The sequence below is a fragment of the Artemia franciscana genome, chromosome 17 (genome assembly GCF_032884065.1).
Source record: "Artemia franciscana chromosome 17, ASM3288406v1, whole genome shotgun sequence".
In the NCBI taxonomy this organism is placed as follows: domain Eukaryota; kingdom Metazoa; phylum Arthropoda; class Branchiopoda; order Anostraca; family Artemiidae; genus Artemia; species Artemia franciscana.
In genome coordinates, this window is record NC_088879.1 from 30,183,869 (window position 1) to 30,205,067 (window position 21,199).

General features: G+C 35.6%; 1 protein-coding gene across 1 annotated transcript in view; it reads left to right on the forward strand.

Moving 5' to 3' along the window:
* LOC136038134 (replication protein A 70 kDa DNA-binding subunit-like) overlaps window positions 1-17,445 on the forward strand; it is a 31,243-nt gene extending 13,798 nt beyond the window's left edge. Inside the window, exons 2-3 of the mRNA XM_065721159.1 lie at window positions 7,994-8,304; window positions 15,835-17,445. Of these exons, the coding sequence (XP_065577231.1) occupies window positions 7,994-8,304; window positions 15,835-17,237 (1,714 nt within the window). The 3' untranslated portion in view covers window positions 17,238-17,445. The remainder of the gene's footprint in view (window positions 1-7,993; window positions 8,305-15,834) is intronic.
* The last annotated feature ends 3,754 nt before the right edge of the window (window positions 17,446-21,199 follow it).

The window sequence follows — 21,199 nt, forward strand, 5'->3', positions numbered from 1 at the left end:
CGCGAAAGAGGTCAGCGCTTCAACTCCAACATGTGAAGCCAACGAATTAACATAAATAAGATAAAGTAGAGGTCCCAGCACGGAACCTTGAGGCACTCCACACTTAACACCGAACTCTCTGCTTGATATATCTGATAAAGCAACTTTGATAGTCCGGCCATGCAAATACGATGAAAACCACTTTACACAAGTACTACCTAACCCAAGCCCACTTAGTCTACTAAGAAGAGTATTAAAATCAACAGTGTCAAAAGCCTTACGGAAATCTACAAAAACAGTTAAAGGAATCATATTATTTTCAAATGCATTATCAACAAAACTTAAAAGATGGTGTACTGCATGACTAGTGGAATGTTTACTTCTGAAACCAAACTGTCCATTATACAAAATTTTCTTCGAATCCAAAAAATCATACAATCGTTTATAAATAACTTTTTCATAAATTTTACTAAATAAAGGTAAAATGGAAATTGGTCGCCAATTACAGGGTTCTGAGGGGTCCCCACCTTTATGTAAAGGTATGATTTTAGATCGTTTCAGTTCCGACGGGAAATGCCCTTTAACCATTGAGAGATTAATTAAATGAACCAGTACCGGTAAAAGATACACCGACACATAATTAAAAGCCTTTAGGTTCAATCCATCTACACCAGAAGAATTTGATTTAAGGCTACAAACAATTTTTTCAACTTCTTCTACATTACATGGTACAAATTCAAACCCATTCTGCATGCTTGAAGGATTTACGTTAATATTGACGGCACAACCACCTCTAGATACTTCATTCTGTATAACACTACCAATTTTCGAAAAATAATCACCCATGTAATTTGCTATTTCCAATTTATCATGAATAATTCTATTACTAGTTTTTAAATTGGTTATACACATATCTTTTTTTTCACATCCTATCACTTCACGGACAATTCCCCAAGTATCTTTTATATTACCTTCCTTAATCTTCAAACGGTTTAAATAATACTCATTCTTTGCATTTCTTTTTGAATTATTTACATAATTTCTCAACTCTTTAAACTCATTTAAAATCATTTCAGATGGATTATCAAGATATTGACAATACAACTTATTTCTTTGTCTTATTAAACTCAAAATTTCATCATTTATCCACGGCTTTCTCGGTTTAGCTTTCTTGCAATTAATTTTATTCAATGGGCAATTTTTCTCAAACACAGGGTAAAGAATATCTGAAAAAATGTTAAAAGCTTTTGAAGCATCATCCTTTTCATTGTAAACCACCTCCCAATCCAACGAACTAACTTCATTTTTAAATTTAGCCAGATTAACTTCTTTCATGTCACGCCGAAGAATCTTATTTTTTCTTTTAATTTTACAATGTGATAACTTCTGCAACAAACAAAGAAGCGGTAAGTGGTCCGAACCAGAATGGATTAATACATCACACATGCTATCTTCCACCATAACTTCAGTGACGAAAACATTATCAATCAAAGTTGCAGAATGGTCTGTTAATCGGGATGGGATAGAATTTAATGGGAAAAGACCAAATGAAAGCATGACATTAAGGAAATCCAAATTTTTGGCTTGAAGATCTAATAAATCAAAATTAAAATCACCTATGATTACAATTTTATCAAAATTTCGATTTATTTCAGATATTAAAATTTCAATTTCCTCTAGGAAAAAATCCGGACTAGCACCAGGGGGTCTATACACCGATGAAATAAGAAGTGGATTATTATTACTTGTCACTATTTCAATAGCAAAAGTTTCAATCTTACCTTCAATCCATAAAGATAAATCTTCCCTTACTTTAAATTTTATATCATCCTTGATTATGAATGCTAAACCTCCCCTTCCCATCAATGACCGGTTCTTGGAAATAAGTGTGTAACCTGGAAAATTAAATAACGAAGCAGGACATTGTTCACTAATAAATGATTCACAAATACCTATCACTTGCACCTCACTGTCAAGTTTATTAATTATATCAACTACATCTTCATGTGAAGTAGTTAAATGACAATTCCAGTGGAGAATCTGGAATCCGGACAGCATAACGGGTGCACTCACATCATCTACTGCAACATATTTACTAAGCCTTGCAGGCTGTTTATCCGAAAATTCCGACCGGCTACCAACATCACTCGACAAAATATTATCCAACGAAAAGCGATTTTTTTCTAACTGAAGTAATCGTGAAAACATTCATAAATAATTTATCCTACTTCCTATTAAAGAACTATTACTACGAAAGAATGTAAATACTGAAGTACACATTTATAACTACTAAAACGAAAAAAAAAAAAAAAAAAAACTCAGATTATATGTCGTCACAACTCCACAGTCGGCGTGTCCGAGCGTCATTTCCAGATCGAGCGAAAATACGGCCGTGATCGGACCATACGTTGTGGTTACCTAACCTATCACGAGCCAGTTGCAGAATTTCTCGTCGCTTCTTAGTTAAACTTTCAGACACAAATATACCAGATTTGGCCAGTTTGCTCTTAGCAGCAAATACCTTTCTAGCCACATCCTTAGACGAAAACTGGGCGAGTACCGGTGCAATCATATCAGGCCGCGTAGGATTCTCTGGAAGGGTAAATCTATACACTTTAGTTAGTTCCGAAACATAAACTTGTACGCCCATCTTGTCCGAGATAATATTATTAATACACGATTTTACATCAGCACCCGGAGCTTGTTTGACACCACTGAAAATAAGTGAATCCAGCCTATTTTCCTGCTCAATATCGTCAAGTCTACTTTCGATCTTTTTCACTCTCTCTTCGAGTATCATGAAGCTGTTTTTTAGTGATTTTAGTTGCTTTTCGATAAAATCAAATTTTGGCGAGTATTCCACCATCAAAGAATCATATACGTCAGATATTATTGATTCAGCCGAGGGCGGGAGTTGATTTTTTATGCGATCGGAAACTTTACGTGAGATTTCATCCCTGAGATTCTCTTTTACAGCTTCCAATTCTTGTTGAGTCTGAGTTAGTCTCATGTTCAGGTCAGAAGATTGGTTGCCTATATCCGGGCTTGAATTTGACGGATGATTTTTCAAAAGATGTCCTGGTTGTTCAGTGCTGTTAGAAACAGTGCCCTTGCGCTTAGGACGGGACGACATCGTAAACTACTAATTAGTAACTCTAATTAACATGAGACAAAGACTTACACGCAAGGGGGGCTTTTTTACGACCCCCCAGCTTCAAATAGTGCCAGATATTATCCAATTAGGTTTGCAGCAGGCTAATCCAAATCAATTTCCTGCATCCGATATGACACGAACAAATTATAACACTGGTTAAACGAGTTTAGGTGTTTTCACTATGAATGGCGGATAGCAACTCATATTGATATTTAGAAGGATATCGTGTCTCAAAGCTCTCATTTTAAATCCTGACTGGATCTGGTGACATTGGGGAAAGTTTTAGGTGGGGGAACCTAAAATCATGGAAAACGCTTAGATTGGAGGGATCGGGATGAAACTTGGTGGGAAAAATAAGCAGAAGTCTTACATACGTGATTTATATAATTGGAACGGATCCGCTCTATGGGGGGGGGGGGGTAATTCTGAAAAATAAGAAAAAATTACGTATTTTTAACTTACAAAGGAGTGATCGGACCTTCATGAAACTTCATATTTAGAAGGACCTCGTAACTCAGATCTCTTATTTTAAATCTCAACCGGATCAAGCGTAATTGGGGGGGGGGCAGTTGGGGGGACCCAAAATCTTAGAAAATACTTAAAGCAGTGAGATCAGGATGAAACTGGATGGGAAGATAGAAACCTGTCTAAGATATGTGACTGACATAACCGGACCGGATCTGCTCTCTTTGGTGGAGTTGGGGGGGGGGTAATTTTGAAAATTGAGGTATTTGTAACTTACGAAAGGGTGACCAGATCTTAATGAAATTTGATATTTAGAAGGATCTTGTGCTTTAAAGTTCTAATTTTAAATTTCGACCAGATCCTGTGACATTGGGGGGGAGTTGGTGGTGGAAACCGGAATTCTTGGAAAATGTGAAAATTTGGGTATTTTTATCTTACGAATAGATGATCGGATCTTAATGAAATTTTATTTTTAGAAGGAATTCATGTTTCAGAGCTCTTATTTCAAATCCCGACCAGATCTTTTGACATTGGGGGGAGTTGGAGGGGGAAATCTTGGAAAAACACTTGAAGTTGAGGAATCGGGATGAAGCTTGGTGGATAGAATGAACAAATGTCCTTGATATGTGATTGACAGAATCGTACTGGATTCGCTCTCTTTGAAGGTGTTGGGGGGATGGGTTCAGTGATTTGGCGAGTTTGGTGCTTCTGGACGTGCTAGGACGATGAAAATTGGTAGGCGTCTCAGGGAGCTGCACAATATGACTTGATAAAGTCGTTTTCCCAGATTCGACCATCTGGGGGGCTAAAGGGAGAGGAAAAATTTGAAAAAATTAGGTATTTATAACTTACGAGTGGGTGATCGGATCTTAATGAATTTTGATATTTAGAAGGACATCGTGACTCAGAGCTCTTATTTTAAATCCTGACCGGCATTAAGCCTCTTATTTTCCTTTTTAAATCAATCTATTGATTCATAAAATTGTGTTAGAGATCATACCATATGATCTCTTGGCTCTTAGCTCTTGTTGGAGTCTGTTATTATTCTATGTACAGATGTAACTGTATTTTTTATTCAAATAAAATGCGTTTTGAATGATCAACATCAAAAAATTTGCTGGACTATTTTTCTTATTTCAAACAAGGAATAAACATCTTCCTTGAAAATGATCCTGACATTAAATATAGTGCTAAAGTTTCTCTAGGAATAAACACAAACACTGGCTGTTATAAATCACTGAAGAACAAAATAGACAAGAAGGCAAGATGAATAATATTGCATGATCACCCGATCCAAGTAAAAAGGGGGTTAGTTATTTTTTTAGTTGATAAAGTGTTAAAATTAGCTTCACCAGGATACATAAGTAGTGAATTAATTTTTATTAAGGATATTCTAGTAGAAAATATGATTTCTCCAGAATACATAATACACTAGAATACATAAGTAGTGAATTAATTTTTATTAAGGATATTCTAGTAGAAAATATGATTTCTCAAATAATTGAAAAAAGGAAAAAAAAGTTACTGGAACCTATAATATTAGAAGAAAATGGATCAAATCAAAAAACAAATTACATAACATTGCCTTATATCCCAATGTTGTCACAGAAATTAAGGAGAGAATAAAAAAAAAACATAATATAAAAACAGCTTTTAAATCAGGATAAAATATAAGCTCATGGCTAAATAATGGAAAAGAGAAAGTTCCAAGAAATATACAACAGGGGGTATACAAAATTCTATGCTCTTATGGTAAATTTTGTGTATGTAGAACACAGCAGAATTTACAAAATAGGCTACAGCAACGCAAAAATGCAATAGATTACTCGCTAAGACAGAATAAAAAACCTGAAACATTTGAATCCGCTATAGCAGAACACGTATATAATTTTCCTCATCACAATATTTTATATGATCAGACAAAAATTGTTGATATGTCTGTAGGACTTTTACAAAGTTCCAGAGAAATTATAGAAATAAAAAAGTCCTGTGGTTGCGCAGTGGATTTGACCTTAGCTTGGTAATACGGGACCCAGAGATCGAATCACGCTGCAGGAATGCACTGCAGGGCCGACGCAGGGACCTTAGTAGTCAAGAAGCGTCGTTAATTCTTAAATAAATAAATAGAAATAAAAAAGATTATCTATGGGGCATTAGTATTAATAGAGACGAAGGGGATTTTAAAATAAATTCAATTTATAATAGTTTAATTAAAGACCATTCAAAAACTTCAACGAGTACTGATTTGCATAATTGTCCTGAAACAAGTAATAACCTTACAAACGAAAGTCAAAGCAAGGTCAATGCTTTAAGAAGTCAACAGACTGCAGCTAAAATAGCAAATGAAAAAATCCATTCAATTTATAATTCATAACTTTGTTCCCATTTATACACCAAATGTAGCTGAGGGAAGTTTCGTTATATACAGTTGCTCTAGTTTTATTCTAAAGTTATTACCGTCAGTGCTGCAGTTTTGTTTTATAATTTGAGTTGTTCTTATTTATTTTATTGCTTATATGTTTTTTGCGGTGTTTAATTTGTCGTGGTATTTTTTTCATGATGTCTTAAAAAAGTCTTAAGTTGTCGGTTTGTAATCTTTTACAATTTTTTTTTTCTGATGAGGAAGGCTCCCGGCGTGGGGCCGAAATATTCAGAGTATTTTAATTTTTTTAGTTAAAGTGTAGTTTATATATTTTATTTTTGTTCACTGCTTTTTAGAAATTAAACCCGTTTTTTCTTTACTCAATTTTTCGTTTTCGGCTCTGCAGCCAAGTTTCATGGAATGTATCTAGTCTGTAAAGCAAGGTACGTGTGTACTAGTTTTACTACTACTAATGTAACTTCTGCTTCTAAGGATGTGAAGATAGAAATTTAAGGGGAAGTTAAGCTGGATCAAAACACACTGTGTGCATGCAGGTCATCAAAACGGCAAATTGACAATATAACTTCGAAGACCACACTGCCTTTCCATGACGAAAGTAAAACAGTTCAAAATAGGGATGAAACCTTTTTATTGACAGTGAATAGATGTAAAATTATTTAACTGGATATTTCGAACACATATACAGTGTTTTATTCATGTCTTTTAGTTTTACTGCTGATGATGAACACTATATATGTGTTCGAAATATCCAGTTAAATAATTTTATATCTATTCACTGTCAATAAAAAGGTTTCATCCCTATTTTGAACTGTTTCACTTTTGGCAATATCTTAAGAATAGCTTGGAGCATGAAGTTGAAACTTACTGGGCTTATCATGAGGGATATTGAAATAAGCATAGGTAATATTTGTATATTGCTATTACTACTTCTACTGTTGCTAAAGTTAAGTAAGGCGAAAATTTCAGGAACATGTTTGTCATTAAAAAGGTATTCCAGCAATACTTTAGTCCTAAACTATGAAGTTGAAACTTATAGGGGTTAGTCAAGTGGGGTTTTAAACTAACCAAAAGGCAATATTTGCTTGCTAGTACTGCTACTACTACTACTAAAGCTAAGGGTATTAAGATGACATTTTCAGGGAATGGTCAGAGGATGCTGAACTAAATCAAAACACATTAAACATGTCCAACAGAAATAGGGCAACTAAATACTATTGGAGGACGTGCCTCTGTCCTTAGAGTTCTTTTTTCTAAAAATTTTAAGAGCCAAATTGATAGATAATAAAAGTGAAATTTAGAGTGATTTCTTAAAAAAATCTGTAGGCTTCATGGAAACGCAATTGGTTTGTTTTGCATGGAGTAGGAAAACAGCTCTGTCATAGTACGCTTCAAAAAACAGTGTGAAATAAGAAGATGGATACACATATATAGTTATTGTTGAAAGGTGCATAAAACCTTAATAAAGGAAGAAAAAGATGATGGGATACCTGAGTGTGTGCGTTGTTAAAAAAAATATAAAACAGCAACATGAATCTCATTATGGCAGACACTTTCATTGATAGCTATTGTTTTCTTAGTTCATTTTTATCCTCTCTTTGCCTAGGCCAAGTGTTCTTATTATGGTCAATGGGATGTTAGCTCTCTTTAGGCTTTTAATTTTTGAGGATTAACTTCACTGTTCTGCTCAATATTACTAAATTAGAAAATAAGAGTCAACTATGGTCTATACCTGTATTTTTTTTGGGGGGGGGGAGAAGAATTCTAAGTTCAGTCCAAAAGGACCCCCCATCACCCCCATCCTGACTCCCTGTCATAAAGAAAGACTGCAAAGATATGGCTTGAGCAGGCTTTTTGTCATTTCCAACTTCTCTGCTAGGTAAATCATTTATTATCCCTTCACCACACCACAAATAACAAAAAGAAGACAAACAACTCTTTGTACTTATTGTCAACTAAACTTTTTTAAACTTTTCTAATTTTTCTCTTTTTTACTTAACATGGGAATATTTCAGGTATCGAGCTCTCATAAGTGATGGTACATATTCAAATGGCTACGCCATGTTAGCTACCCAGCTGAATGGCCTAGTAACAAGCCGACAGCTTGAGGATTACTCTATTGTGCGTGTTAATAATCCAATAGTAAACACAGTAAACAATCAAGGAAAGGAAGAAAAACGAATTGTGGTCTTGCTGGATTTGGAGATTTTGAAGCGAGGATCAGAGGTTGGCGGAAGAGTTGGTGATCCAGTTCAGTGGACCCCTGGTGCATCACAGGCTGCATCAAAGCCACAAGCTCCTGCACCACCTATTGATGCTCTTTCTGGTAAACAGCAATCTTTTTATTTGCCAAACTTAGTTAACAAAAAAAGAAATGTCTCTTAAAAATCGAGAGTAAAAGGCTCTGATAAAGATTAGATGTAGATCATACTTACCTGTGTGATGGAAGATTTTTCATTTGTAAGATTGGCCCAAAGGTCCTGCCAGAAAATTCACTTTTTCTTTCTTTTCCTTTTTTGGAATGGCTAAATTCTGCTTGAAATGAGATAAAGTTTTCAGCAATCCATGAATAATCTATACATGAGCAAAAAAGTGTTTCTGAAAGTCTCAGAACACCAACCATAAATCAATTTTTATATCAGCTAAATAGCAAATAGTGCATACCTAGATTTTATGTATAATATTCGTGTTACAACATCTATTACGTAACCTGAATGTTGTTTAAAACTGAAGAGCGGACTAATTGTGGTATTGCAAGAACGCTTGTCTTGAGAAATGTAAATAGCGAAAGAGCAATTTTATGAGTTTGACTGCTAATAAATATGGATTATAGACACAAAATTTAAGATAGAACACTTTAAATGGCAACATAGGGCAAATGGTAAATAGAAAAAAGGAGATGATTCTGGGCAGTAAAATAAAGGTTCAACAGTTTGTATTGATTGTGATATGGAATATATATTTATGTTAAAAAAAGAATTGTTTTTTGATGATAAATATGCGAAATAAAGTATTTTTTTAGTAAATTAAAACAAGAAAAACTATCCTTAACAAAAAGTGTCTGTTTTTCTCTGCACCCACTTTTAATCTTCAATTGCTAGTTGTGTTGTATTTAAAACACAACATTTTGCATTTTATATAAAACAAGACCGAATACAAGGTAGAAATGTGAATGATTTTGAGTGGCAGTGTCACAATTCATGTAAGATATCAGTAATGAGTGTGATATGGAGTATACATATATTAAAAATAGAGACACACTTTTTGATTGTAGAAAAAAATTGATTTGTTTCTGAATTACGAGTAAAGACTGGGCTATTATTTTAGGAGAAGCAAAGATATCCTGAATGACAAGGGCGTTTTCCCCCTCTAACCCAGTTTTTAACGTTGCAATGTTACTTGTGGTTTACTGAGAGCAACATATATTTATGTTACTAGTACTTTTGGAACATAAAAACCAAATAAAACAAATAAGAAGGATTAGTAACTATGACTATTAATATAAAACATATTTATACGTTTTGGCTATGTGTTTGTGTTTGTTTTTTACTTAGTTGTAGCTAATGCTCCATATATGATATATTGCTAAAAAAATTTCGCCTCAAAAATTGATACAGTCAATTTTTCAATGTTTTTTTTTATCTTCATTGATGTCTTCTTGTCCCTGTCCACATGACAGAGACTACAGGTATTTCAACCTGATTAGAGAAACATGAGTTTTTTATTTCTTTTGCATTACAAATTGGTACAATTATGTTTTTTCTCTAAATTTGTTGCCTTCTTTAATGCTTTCTTTGTTCAAGCGCTTTAGATTTCAGACAAGCCAGGAAAAGGATTAGCCTTTTTTTAGGTATCACACGGATCTGCTCTGTTTGGTGGAGCTGGGGAGGGGGGGTAATTCTGAAAATTAGAAAAAATGAGGTATTTTTAAATTACGAAGGAGTGATCGGATCTTAATGAAATTTGAAGTTTGGAAGAATATCGTGTCTCAGAACTCTTATTTTAAATCCTGACCAGATCCGCTGAAATTGGGGAACCTAATTTCAACCAGGTGGGGAACCTGTGGGAACCTAAAATCTTGGAAAACGCTTAGAATGGAGGGATCGGGATGAAATTCGGTGGGAAAAATAAGCAGAAGTCCTAGATACGTGATTGACATAATCGGAACGGATCTGCTCTGTTTGGGGGAGATGGGAGGGGGGTTAATTCTGAAAATTAGAAAAATGAGGTATTTTTAACTTACAAAGGAGTGATCGGATCTTAATGAAATTTGAAGTTTTGAAGAGTATCGTGTCTCAGAGCTCTTATTTTAAATCCTGACCAGGTCCGCTGAAATTAGGGGGAGTTGGGGGGAACCTAAAATCATGGAAAACGCTTAGAATGGAGGGATCGGGATCAAACTTGGTGGTAAAAATTAGCAGAAGTCCTAGATACGTGATTGACATAATTGGAACAGATCTGCTCTGTTTGGGGGAGTTGGGAGGGGGGTTAATTCTGAAAATTAGAAAAATGAGGTATTTTTAACTTACGAAGGAGTGATCGGATCTTAATGAAATTTGAAGTTTGGAAGAATATCGTGTCTCAGAGCTCATATTTTAAATCCTGACTGGATCTTGTGATATTGGGGGGAATTTAGGGGGGAACCTAAAATCTCGAAAAATACTTAGAGTTGAGGGATCGGTATGAAACTTGGTGGGAAAAATAAGCACAGGTCCTAGATACGTGATTGACATAACCGGAGCGGATCCGCTCTATGAAGGAGTTGGGGGGGGGGGGTTAATTCTGAAATATTAGAAAAAATGAGGTATTTTTAACTTACGAAGGAGTGATCGGGTCTTCCTGAAATTTGATTTTTGGAAGGATATCGTGTCTCAGAGCTCTTCATTTTAAATCCCTACCGGATCCAGTGACGTTGGGGGAGGGGACCTAAAATCTTGGAAAACGCTTAGAGTGGAGGGATCGGGATGAAACTTGGTGGTAAAAATAATCGTAAGTCCTAGATACGTGATTGAAATAACCGGAACGGATCTGCTCTCTTTGGGAGAGTTGGGGGAGGAGGGTTAATTCTGAAAAAAATGAGATATTTTTAAATTACGAAGGAGTGATCGGATCTTAATGAAATTTGATGTTTAGAAGGATATTGTGTCTCAGAGTTCTTATTTTAAATCCCGACCGGATCCAGTGAAGGGGAAGTTGGGGGGGGGGAGCCTAAAATCTTGGAAAATGGTTAGAATGGAGGGATCGGGATGAAACTTGGTGGGAAAAATAGGCACAAGTCCTAGATACGGGATTGACATAACCGGAACGGATCTGTTCTCTTTGGGACAGTTGGGGGGGGGTTAATCCTAAAAAAATTGAAAACATTAGGTATTTTTGACTTACGAAAGAGTGATCGTATCTTTAATGAAATTTCATATTTAGAAGGACGTCGAGACTCAGATCTCAAATTTTAAATCCCGACTGGATCCAGTGTCATCAGGGGAGGGGGGGTGGTGGTGGGACCGGAAATCTTGGAAAATGCTTAAAGCGAAGAGATCAGGATGAAACTTGGTGGAAAGAATAAGCACAAGTCCAAGATAGGTGACTGACATAACCGGACCGGATCCGCCCTTTTTGGTGGAATTGGAGGGGGGAGTAATTCGGAAAAATTAGACAAAATGAGGTATTTGTAACTTACGAACGGGTGATCAGATCTTAATGAGATTTGATGTTTAGAAGGATCTTGTGTTTTAGAACTCTCATTTTAATTCTCGACCAGATCCGGCGACATTGAAGGGAGTTGGAGGGGGGAACCGAAATTCTTGGAAAACGTGAAAATCGAGGTATCTTACGAATGAGTGATCGGATCTTAATGAAACTTGATATATAGAAGAATCTCATGTCTCAGATCCTTCATTTTCAATTCGAATCGGATCCGGGGACATAGATGGTTGGAGGGGGGAAACAGAAATCTTGAAAACCGGAAATCTTGGAAAACCATTAGAGTGGAGAGATCGGGATGAAACTTGATGGGACGAATAAGCACAAGTTATAGATACGAGATTGTCATAATTGGTACAGATCCGTTCTCTTTGAGGGAGCTGGAGGTTGTTAATTTGGAAGAGTCAGAAAAATTGAGGCATTTTTAACTTAAGAGCGGGTGACCAGATCTTAATGAAATTTGATATTTAGAAGGAACTCATATCTCAGAGCTCTTATTTCAAATCCTGACCAGATCTGTTGACATTGGGGGGAGTTGGAGGGGGAAACTGGAAATCTTGGAAAACGCTTATAAAGGTCGTAGATACGTGATTGACGTAACCGGACTGGATCCGCTCCCTTTGGTGGAGTTAGGTGGTGGGGCTCAGTGCTTTGGCGAGTTTGGTGCTTCTGGACGTGCTAGACGATGAAAATTGGTAGACGTGTCAGGGAGCTGCACAAATTGACTTGTTAAAGTCGAATTTCCCCGATTCGACCATCTGGGGGGCTGAAGGGAGAGGAAAAGTTAGAAAAATTGAGGTATTTTTTCTTACGAGTGAGTGATTGGATCTTAATGAATTTTGATGTTTAGAAGGACTTCGTGACTCAGAGCTCTTATTTTAAATCCCGACCGGCATTAAGCCTCTGATTTTCATTTTAAAGCAATCTATTGATTCTTAGAATTTTGCTAGAGCTCATACCATATGAGTTCTTGGCTCTTGGTTCTTTCGACCTTGTCACAAGTGCCATATGAGCTCTTATCTCTTGTTTATCTTCCTTGGGGTCCTTATGATCCAGTTAGTTGCACCCTGTAAGGTTCAAGCCGATAAAGCAAAATTATAATAATAATAAATGCGACTCTTTTTGGCTTTCATGAATCTATACTTCAAGATTTATTTTCAAGGCAATAGGAGTAGAAATGATTTACACTCGTTTTTAGGTGTCACTTCTTTTTTGACCTTTGGTTTGGACTCTTCAGAAATATTTTAAGTCCATTAACTCATTTTCATCTTGGCTAATTGGAATTATTTGAAGTCCCTGTCAATTCAGACAAAGGGTTTTCCCAATTCATTTTCTAACTTTTTTTTCCTCAAGTCTCGGTTTGGCTTGATTTAAAAAAAAACAAAAACTTTGCAAACATAAAATAGACTCTTCTACAACAAAATTTACGTTGGGACCCATAAGCAAAAGATACTCCTGTTCATTCTTTAAAATAACCACACGACTCTTCAATGTGTTTTTTACCTTGATAATTTTGCTCCTCCCTGGAGGTAGAATCACTTCACCTATTCAAATTAATAAATTTAAGAAAATAACTCAATTAATATTTAAAGAAATAACGTAACCCTAAATTTTTTAAAAGTATTGTTAACTTTTTTCCATTTGACTAAGTATTTCTTTAAATCTTTTTTTTTTCTTTTTGAAAGGCCCAAGGAAGCTCCTGCATGTCTGCTCTTGTGGAAGCATGTTCTATGCTTTAACACGTGTGGTGTATATGTAATAATTTGAACCCTCTGTTGAAGTCTGTCTCATGTGAAAGTCAAAAGCAGAATGGCTGTTTTGGTCATGTTGTTTAGATATCAGATGAAACCGATTTTAGAAAGGAGATGGAAGTAACCTGGAGAGGAAACAAAATATAAACTGAGTAGGACGGGCAGTAAAGTGAACCACGCCATTTATATACATCTAAATTTCCAATAGTTTTAAGTGCATATTTCAGTGCAGTGTGGATTGAATAAATCAGGTGTTGTTTTGAACAAAACTATCAAATTATGCCATAATGCTGCAGATCAGATTACAAAGTCAGCTTGGTGCCAAGATTGCGATGGAGTTTCAGTTCCACAGCCTCGATTTGATGTACTAAGAGAGGTTTTTGTCAAGGAGTTTACCTTGCAAAACTTGTTTGTGGCCGCCTGATTATTCCTCTTGAAGTTGTAGTCCCAGTTATTTTTGGATAAACAGTTTCAATCCTTGGAAAGAATAGAACAAACGATTTTTTTGGCATTTATTGTAAATCGATACGCATCCATCCAAGCGTAATTTTCTTCTAAGGTAATCTCTAGTTTTTCCTTAGATTTTTGAGCGCCTTGGCAATTATATTGTCGTCTGCGAATGCAAGCAGCTCATGTGAATCATTGTCATTATTTGAAATGCCTTCAACACAGCATAGTTGGCAAACTGCAAGGCTCCAGAAATGTGGGTTCAGGATACGACATAGGTCATTTATAAGAGCAGACTTGGAACGGATCCCTGTGGTACACTGAAGTCTAACAGAATACTGTTCAACGGATCTCCGATGTACAGGTACCTATTGCTAAGGTAGGACTGGAACTTTCTAGTGGTTCTGTGGAACCATCCTTAGGTCATGTAATCTTTTTGTTTCGAAAAAAGAGTGAGGACGATCTCTTATAGAATGCTTTGGGAACCAGCAAGATAATAAAGATGGGCCGAAAATTAGATTTGCAGTAGTAGTGTTTGTTTGTAGGAATGATGAAAATCCCTTCAGAAAGAGATATTTATCAAATGTGCCAGCAGCTGCAATATGAATGACAACACTGCTTTCAACACTTGGCTGTGAATGGAGTCGAATTCAGACGCAGATGTCTCTATAAATTTTTTACAATCATTGATGTGTCGAGGGGAAGAGCGGGGATTACTGCCATTGATCTAACAATATGGAACCCAAAAAATCCTTGTAGGATTTTTCTGGAAGAATCCTCGTTGGAGATGTTACTCTGTTCAACGTTTTCTCTCCAATGCTGGTGAAGAAAGTGCAAAATTCTTATGAAGCTGATGATTCCTTGGTTAAGGTTTTTCCATCAACTCTAATTCTGAACAGTTGCTCAGGTCTTTGGTCATTGAATCATGACAGATAATTAATGTTCTTCCACGCCTTTCATTCTATCCTCACTACTTATAGTTTTTTTTGTATACAGCTTAACAAGTATGCTCTTTTGCCGCAAAAAAATTAATAAAACATCCCTTTTGTTTCTCTTTTTTTGTTAATGTAAACCATTTCCCTTGTTTAACTCCTGTTAGGGCTTTTGTGAATCGTTACCCTCTTGAATAGATTATGCTATTTGTATTATAAATTCAGCTAATTTTTTGTTTTTGTTTTTTTAATTGGTAATTAAGCATCATTTTCAAGTAAATGTTATTCAGTTATTGATTGCCGTGCCTTGATTTTTACAAGCAATTACAGCTTAATGGCGAAACCTTTTTAATCCAATGACAACTATATTTCAATTAAAAGTAATAAGAACACAAAACTATGGTAAAAATTATACTTGATGGAATTAGTTTGTGACTTCACTTTTTTTTCTTTTTTTTGCGGTAGCCTACTAGGTGTCACAGCTAACAAAAGACTGATTTTTATCTTACCTCTTTTTACCGATCCAAATGCCTAACTTATGTATTATGCATTGTACATTATGTATCCTGATAATGTAAATGCTGCAATACATTTGGTAAACTTTCAAACAATATATTTGACTGAACGAAGTCTTGAGGTGAATTCAGGTTGCAAGGACACCAGTGTTAAAATCTAACGTAAATTAAAAAAAACCTGATTAAGTCCAATCTTATCATATTTTCTTAGAAATTACAGTCAGTCTGTCCGCTAAACAATGTTGTAGTTACAAGGAGGAAACACTTTGGACAGAGGAAAAGAAAACAGAATATCTCTGAATATATGTTGATAAAACCAGGCCACACAGAAAACCCCCTTCTACTTTCGGGTCTACATCATTCATTGCTGACGCGGTTTTCCGCCGATACTTAACTGAAGGGTTCACGTGGTCCGGATTCGGAATACAGAGCAAGTGAAATAAAATTTAATGCTATTTTATAATAATAGTTGCTAAATCACTTTTAATTATTGTTTTTTTTTTACTTTCAGCAAAGTCACGGCCTAGTGGGGTTACTTCTGACCAATTAGCTGCTGATCAAGGACATATTGGCACTATATTTCCGGTTGCTGCGCTTACGCCTTTTCAAAATCGTTGGACTATTAAGGCAAGGGTCACTAGAAAAAGTGAAGTACGAACATATAGTAATGCAAGAGGGGAAGGAAAGTTATTCAGTATTGATCTCCTTGATGCAAGTGGTGAAATACGTGCTACTGGCTTTAACCAAGAAGTTGATCGTTTTTATGACATGTTAGAACTTAATAACGTTTATTATGTAAGTGGATGTCAGGTGAAAACTGCATGGGCTGGAGGAAATACTCAAAGAACTACATCTCAGTATGAGCTGACATTTGGTAACCAAACCAAAATAAGCCTTTGTGAAATGACGGATGCTAAAGATATGCCGACCATTGCTTTTGATTTTGTTCCCATCCGTAAAATTGAAGACATGGCAAAAGATGCTTTTGTAGATGTCATTGGTGTAATAACTGAAGTCTCAGAAGTTTCATCTATTGTTGCAAGAGCAACTGGTCGTGAATTAAAGAAGCGCGAATTGAAAATTTTGGATACAAGTGGGGCTGATATCAGTCTTACTCTATGGGGAACTCAAGCTGAGACTTTCGATTCTGAAACAACTAAGATGATTGCTGCAAAGCATCTGAGAGTTGGAGACTTCGGTGGAAGGACCTTATCAACTACTCTAGAATCTAAGCTGATACTCAACCCTGATATGGAACAGTCTCGTTTGCTTTCATCGTGGTATGAAAATCAAGGTAGAAATATGGCTGTTCAGAGTTTGAGTGCTCAGAGAGGGGCTGCTGCTGGTGGTTCTGGAATTAGCTATGGTGGGCTCTGGAAATCATTTGCTGAAGCTAAGCTAGAACAACTTGGTGGTGAAAAAGCCGATTATTTTACGACAAAAGCCTTCGTCACAACCGTGAAAACAGAAACTGCACTCTATATGGCTTGTTCATCCCCAGATTGCAACAGGAAAGTTATGGACCAACAAAATGGACTTTATAGATGCGAGAAATGTAACAGGGATTCTCCAGATTATAAGTGGAGACTCCTACTAAATGTATGCCTCTGTGATTCAACTGATTATGTTTGGGCCACAATTTTCCAAGAAGCAGCTGAGGCATTATTAGGAATCAGCTCAGAAGAATTGGGAACCTTAAAACAGACAGATGAAACGGGTTTCTTGGACGTTTTTAGAAAGGTAAATATGGTGGCATATGTATTCAAGATCAGGGTAAAGATGGAAACCTACAATGATGAAAGAAGGCTAAAATATGCTGTTTATGATGCGAAACCTGTTGATTACTTACAGTACAGTAAAAAGCTGCAGTTAGAAATCGAACAGCTTGCCAAGGAACTGGGTGAATTACATTAAGATGTGTTGTCTCAGTGTCGATGTTTCTGTATGAGTTTGACAAAGTGCATACACAGTCTCTGATGCAATTATTTGCTGTGTGATGCACATAATATAAAGCAGTGATAATGTTATATCTGCTCGTTTTTTTCTTCTGTGAAAACTACGCTTCTATTTTAGATATGTTCTTTTGTATTTAATTGAAATTTATTAAATCATGTGCATTGAACATTCTTTTTATCGTGGTGTAGATCAGACAGTTTGTAATAAGTAATTGTAAGTAAAGGGCACTAAGCTCAAATGCAAAAAGTACGAAACTCACTTTTACCATTAAGATCTATTTACAATATTAATTTCTTTGTAATTAAGGAGAAAAGAGTAACATCTTTCAAAAGCAGTGGAGTCATAATAAGAATTTCACTATCATAATAAATATGTCTGAGAACCATCGAGCTGCGTTTTCATGCTCTATCCTAAGTAATTGCGAAGTTTTATATTTTTCCTGTGAAGGTGTTCATAAATATTTATTTTTCTCTAATGATTTTCAAATTGTAGGCTACAGTGGCGTTAGAATATTGGGAGGGATCTCATTCGAATAGAAGGGATATAAGTATCATTTTCAGGTAACATGAGAAATTGCGCTAATGTAGAGTCTATTTTCTGTCATTTTTTGCTGCAAAACATCAAATTTGGCTGATTAGGGCTAAAAGGATATTGAAGGAAAATTATGAGATAGGTGACTTGCTTCCAACTGATGTAAAGTTAATTTCAAAACCTTCATTTTATAGATATTTCTACCACCAAATGGCTCCCTTTTCCTAGTCATAAACGCAGTGAATTAAATACGGCAGTTATATAATTTTACCCAGCAATAGTAGCGATTATATAGTATTGCATAATTGAGAAGCAACTGTTAGTGAAGGAGCTAGTGAACCTTTTTATGGAGGCACTGTAGCTGAAGCCTCGGAAATTGTTTTTTAGGCCCAAATTTTCAAACTTTGTGAGAAGCCTCTCGGATAGATATCAACATGGGATCCTTTCTTCTGGAGGAATATACTTTTTTTGGGTGTTTAATATGGGTGCTTAAAGGGTTGAAAGCTTTCCCCTTATTGCGGAAATTGTGGCTTTTAACAAGAAACGATAGTTTTCAAAGTTTTATCTTTGCGGTAGAAAGTTCAACCAAGGCATAAAGGACACGGGTAATATTGGAGCATCAGCCTCTCATAAGCCTTCAGAAAAATCCTATTCTGTTTAAAGTAAGAAATAAAGCTAGATAGGTGGTTAATGCCAAAACGTTATTATACAAAAACGAAAAATTCAACTGAGTGTACACAGGGGATTAAAACTGGAAACAAATGGAGACAATACTTAATATAAAAGAGCTAAGTGGTTGGCGTGCTGGTATGAGAATTCTTTGTTCAATCTCACATTTCCTTGTGTTTACACAAGGAAATGTGGGATTTCAAAAACAGGTTAAAACCATGGGCAAAATATACGTAATACTGTACAAATTATATCATGTTACATTGTATAATTAATGTATACGTTTTATCAGTTATGGGAAGGTATCTAAGTACATTCCTAAATTCTTTAATACATTTTTTCCAGATTACATTAAATAGATGCTTCAGTACTATTTTTATGAAATGAACTACCAAATACATCTTTAAGTGACAAGTGCACTATTTTGAAACTCGAAGAAATTAGTAAGAGTGTATAGTAAGTGTATGGCAGCGAAGTGTAAATAAGGAGCGACTCAAGCAAGTAGTACCCAAAATCTTAAAATATTGTTTCGATTACATAGTACACATCAAGCGATTGGCCTTGTGATAATAATACTACTAACGGTACTAATAACTCATCGCAGCTTAAGGTCAACATAATTACGTAAACTCCATCCCAATCTATTTAAAACCTTCCTTTTTATACGCTCCTATGGATTTCCAATTTCTCGTAGATCTTTTCTTACGACCTCTTCCCACCCAGCTTGGGGATGACCTACTTTGCGTTTAACCCTAGATGGTTCGCCGAAAAGGACGATATTTGGCATATATGTTGTCCTAGATCTGCAGAATGTGTCCTAGCCATCTCAAGTTTTCTCTCATTATCCCTAGATAGCGGAATAGAATCAACCTTCATACAGCTTACTGTTTGATACACGGTCAGTCAGACGGGTACCCAAAACAATCTGCAGACAATCCATCTGGAAAGTATCTTATAAATCCTCCTCTATCTTTCGGGTCGCCCATGTTTCAGAACTGTATTTGACCGCTGTCATCACTGTAGCTCTCAGTATTCTGATCGTGGCTTGCAGACACGTCCTCCGATTTTCCAAAACTCTTTTCAACCTGTGAAAAAATCTTCACTGCATCCAACATTTTTACTAGTAATGCTAGTTTGGTAAGTGAAGCTATTTCGCAAAAGTTTTATACCCTTTATTCTGGGACACCTTAATAATAATTCGTGATTAATTGCCAAATTCCCCTTTTCCTCTATTGCCGTTTTTATTCTTTTTTAATTACTGCAATGTTTTTGTAATTTAATTGTTAAGTTGCCCTTTATCTTTGATGATTTTGCTTTTTTAATCCCTTTTAATTTTAAGTGTTTGACTTAATGTACTATTTTGATTTTTTTTTTCTTAGCTTTTAGTGACATATAAAGCGAATTCGGCTCTTTAGAGCTTGCGATAGCCTTTTGCAAATAAATATTATCTTATCTCTTATCTTATCTATCCACTTGATTGATCTTCTTGTTACCCAACATTATTAGATTTTAATTCAAATGACGCATAGACGGATAATAGATAGACATATCTATTAATAAATAACCTAACATCATCTTCATACAATCCTAATAAGGAGGGGGGTAATGCCAGGATTGCCTCCCACTCAATTGGACTGTCTGTCCTGGCTTTTTATACAATTAGCCATGACTTGATGTCCACAACTACTTGACTTTAATTCAAATTAAAATCGAATAGTTGTGGGCATCAAGTCATGTGTAATTGTAGAAAAAGCCAAGACAGATAATCCAATTGAGTGAGAGGCAATTCTGATATTAATCCCCCCTCTCTTATTAGGATTGTATAAAAATGATGTCAGTTCATTTGTTAATAGATATGTGTATCTATTATCCGTCTATCTATTATGTATATATATATATATATATATATATATATATATATATACATATACATATATATATATATATATATATATATATATCTATATATATAAAAATAAGTTGTCTGTCTGTCTGTCTGTGGATCAGGTGACGTCATGTTTCTGTGTCCACTGACGTCATGAAATTAGTTGTCGTCATTTTTGCTTTGACGGTGACGTCATTCAAGATATTTAAGACATATGTTCACGTAGAAATCTATTAATGTTTAAGTTTACAATGACTGATGAACTTACCATGGCAAAAGCCGATGAAGATGCTCAAAGTGTCTATGCCAAAAAACTTGCTGCTGATAGAGAAAGTCAGAAAAGAAAGCGTGCCGAGGAATCAAAAGAACAGCAAGGAAACAGGCTTGAGGCTAAAGAACGCAAAACCGCGCAGTTAGATGAAGATCCACCTGGACAGCGAGAGTCAAAACATATCAAAACTGAAAATGATAGCGATGATGATTGGGATTTTGACTTGGATAAGGTCATCAATGCCTACCAGATTTTAGTTAAAAAAACAAAGGTTCGGCGATATGTATTTCATAGTGAAGCTGAAAAATAAAGAAGAAAAAGAAAACTGAAAAAAGAAAAAATTTAAAAAACCAAAAAATGCTAAAAAGAAAAACACTCAAAGAGAAATTACAGACCGGGACACAAATGACGACCGGGACAGAGGGAATATAAATAACGACCGGGACACTCAAAGAGAAATTACAGACTGGGATACCGGGACACAAATGACGACCGGGACACAGGGAATATAAATGACGACCAGGACACAGGTATTTAAGAATATCGTTCAAAGACAAATTTTTA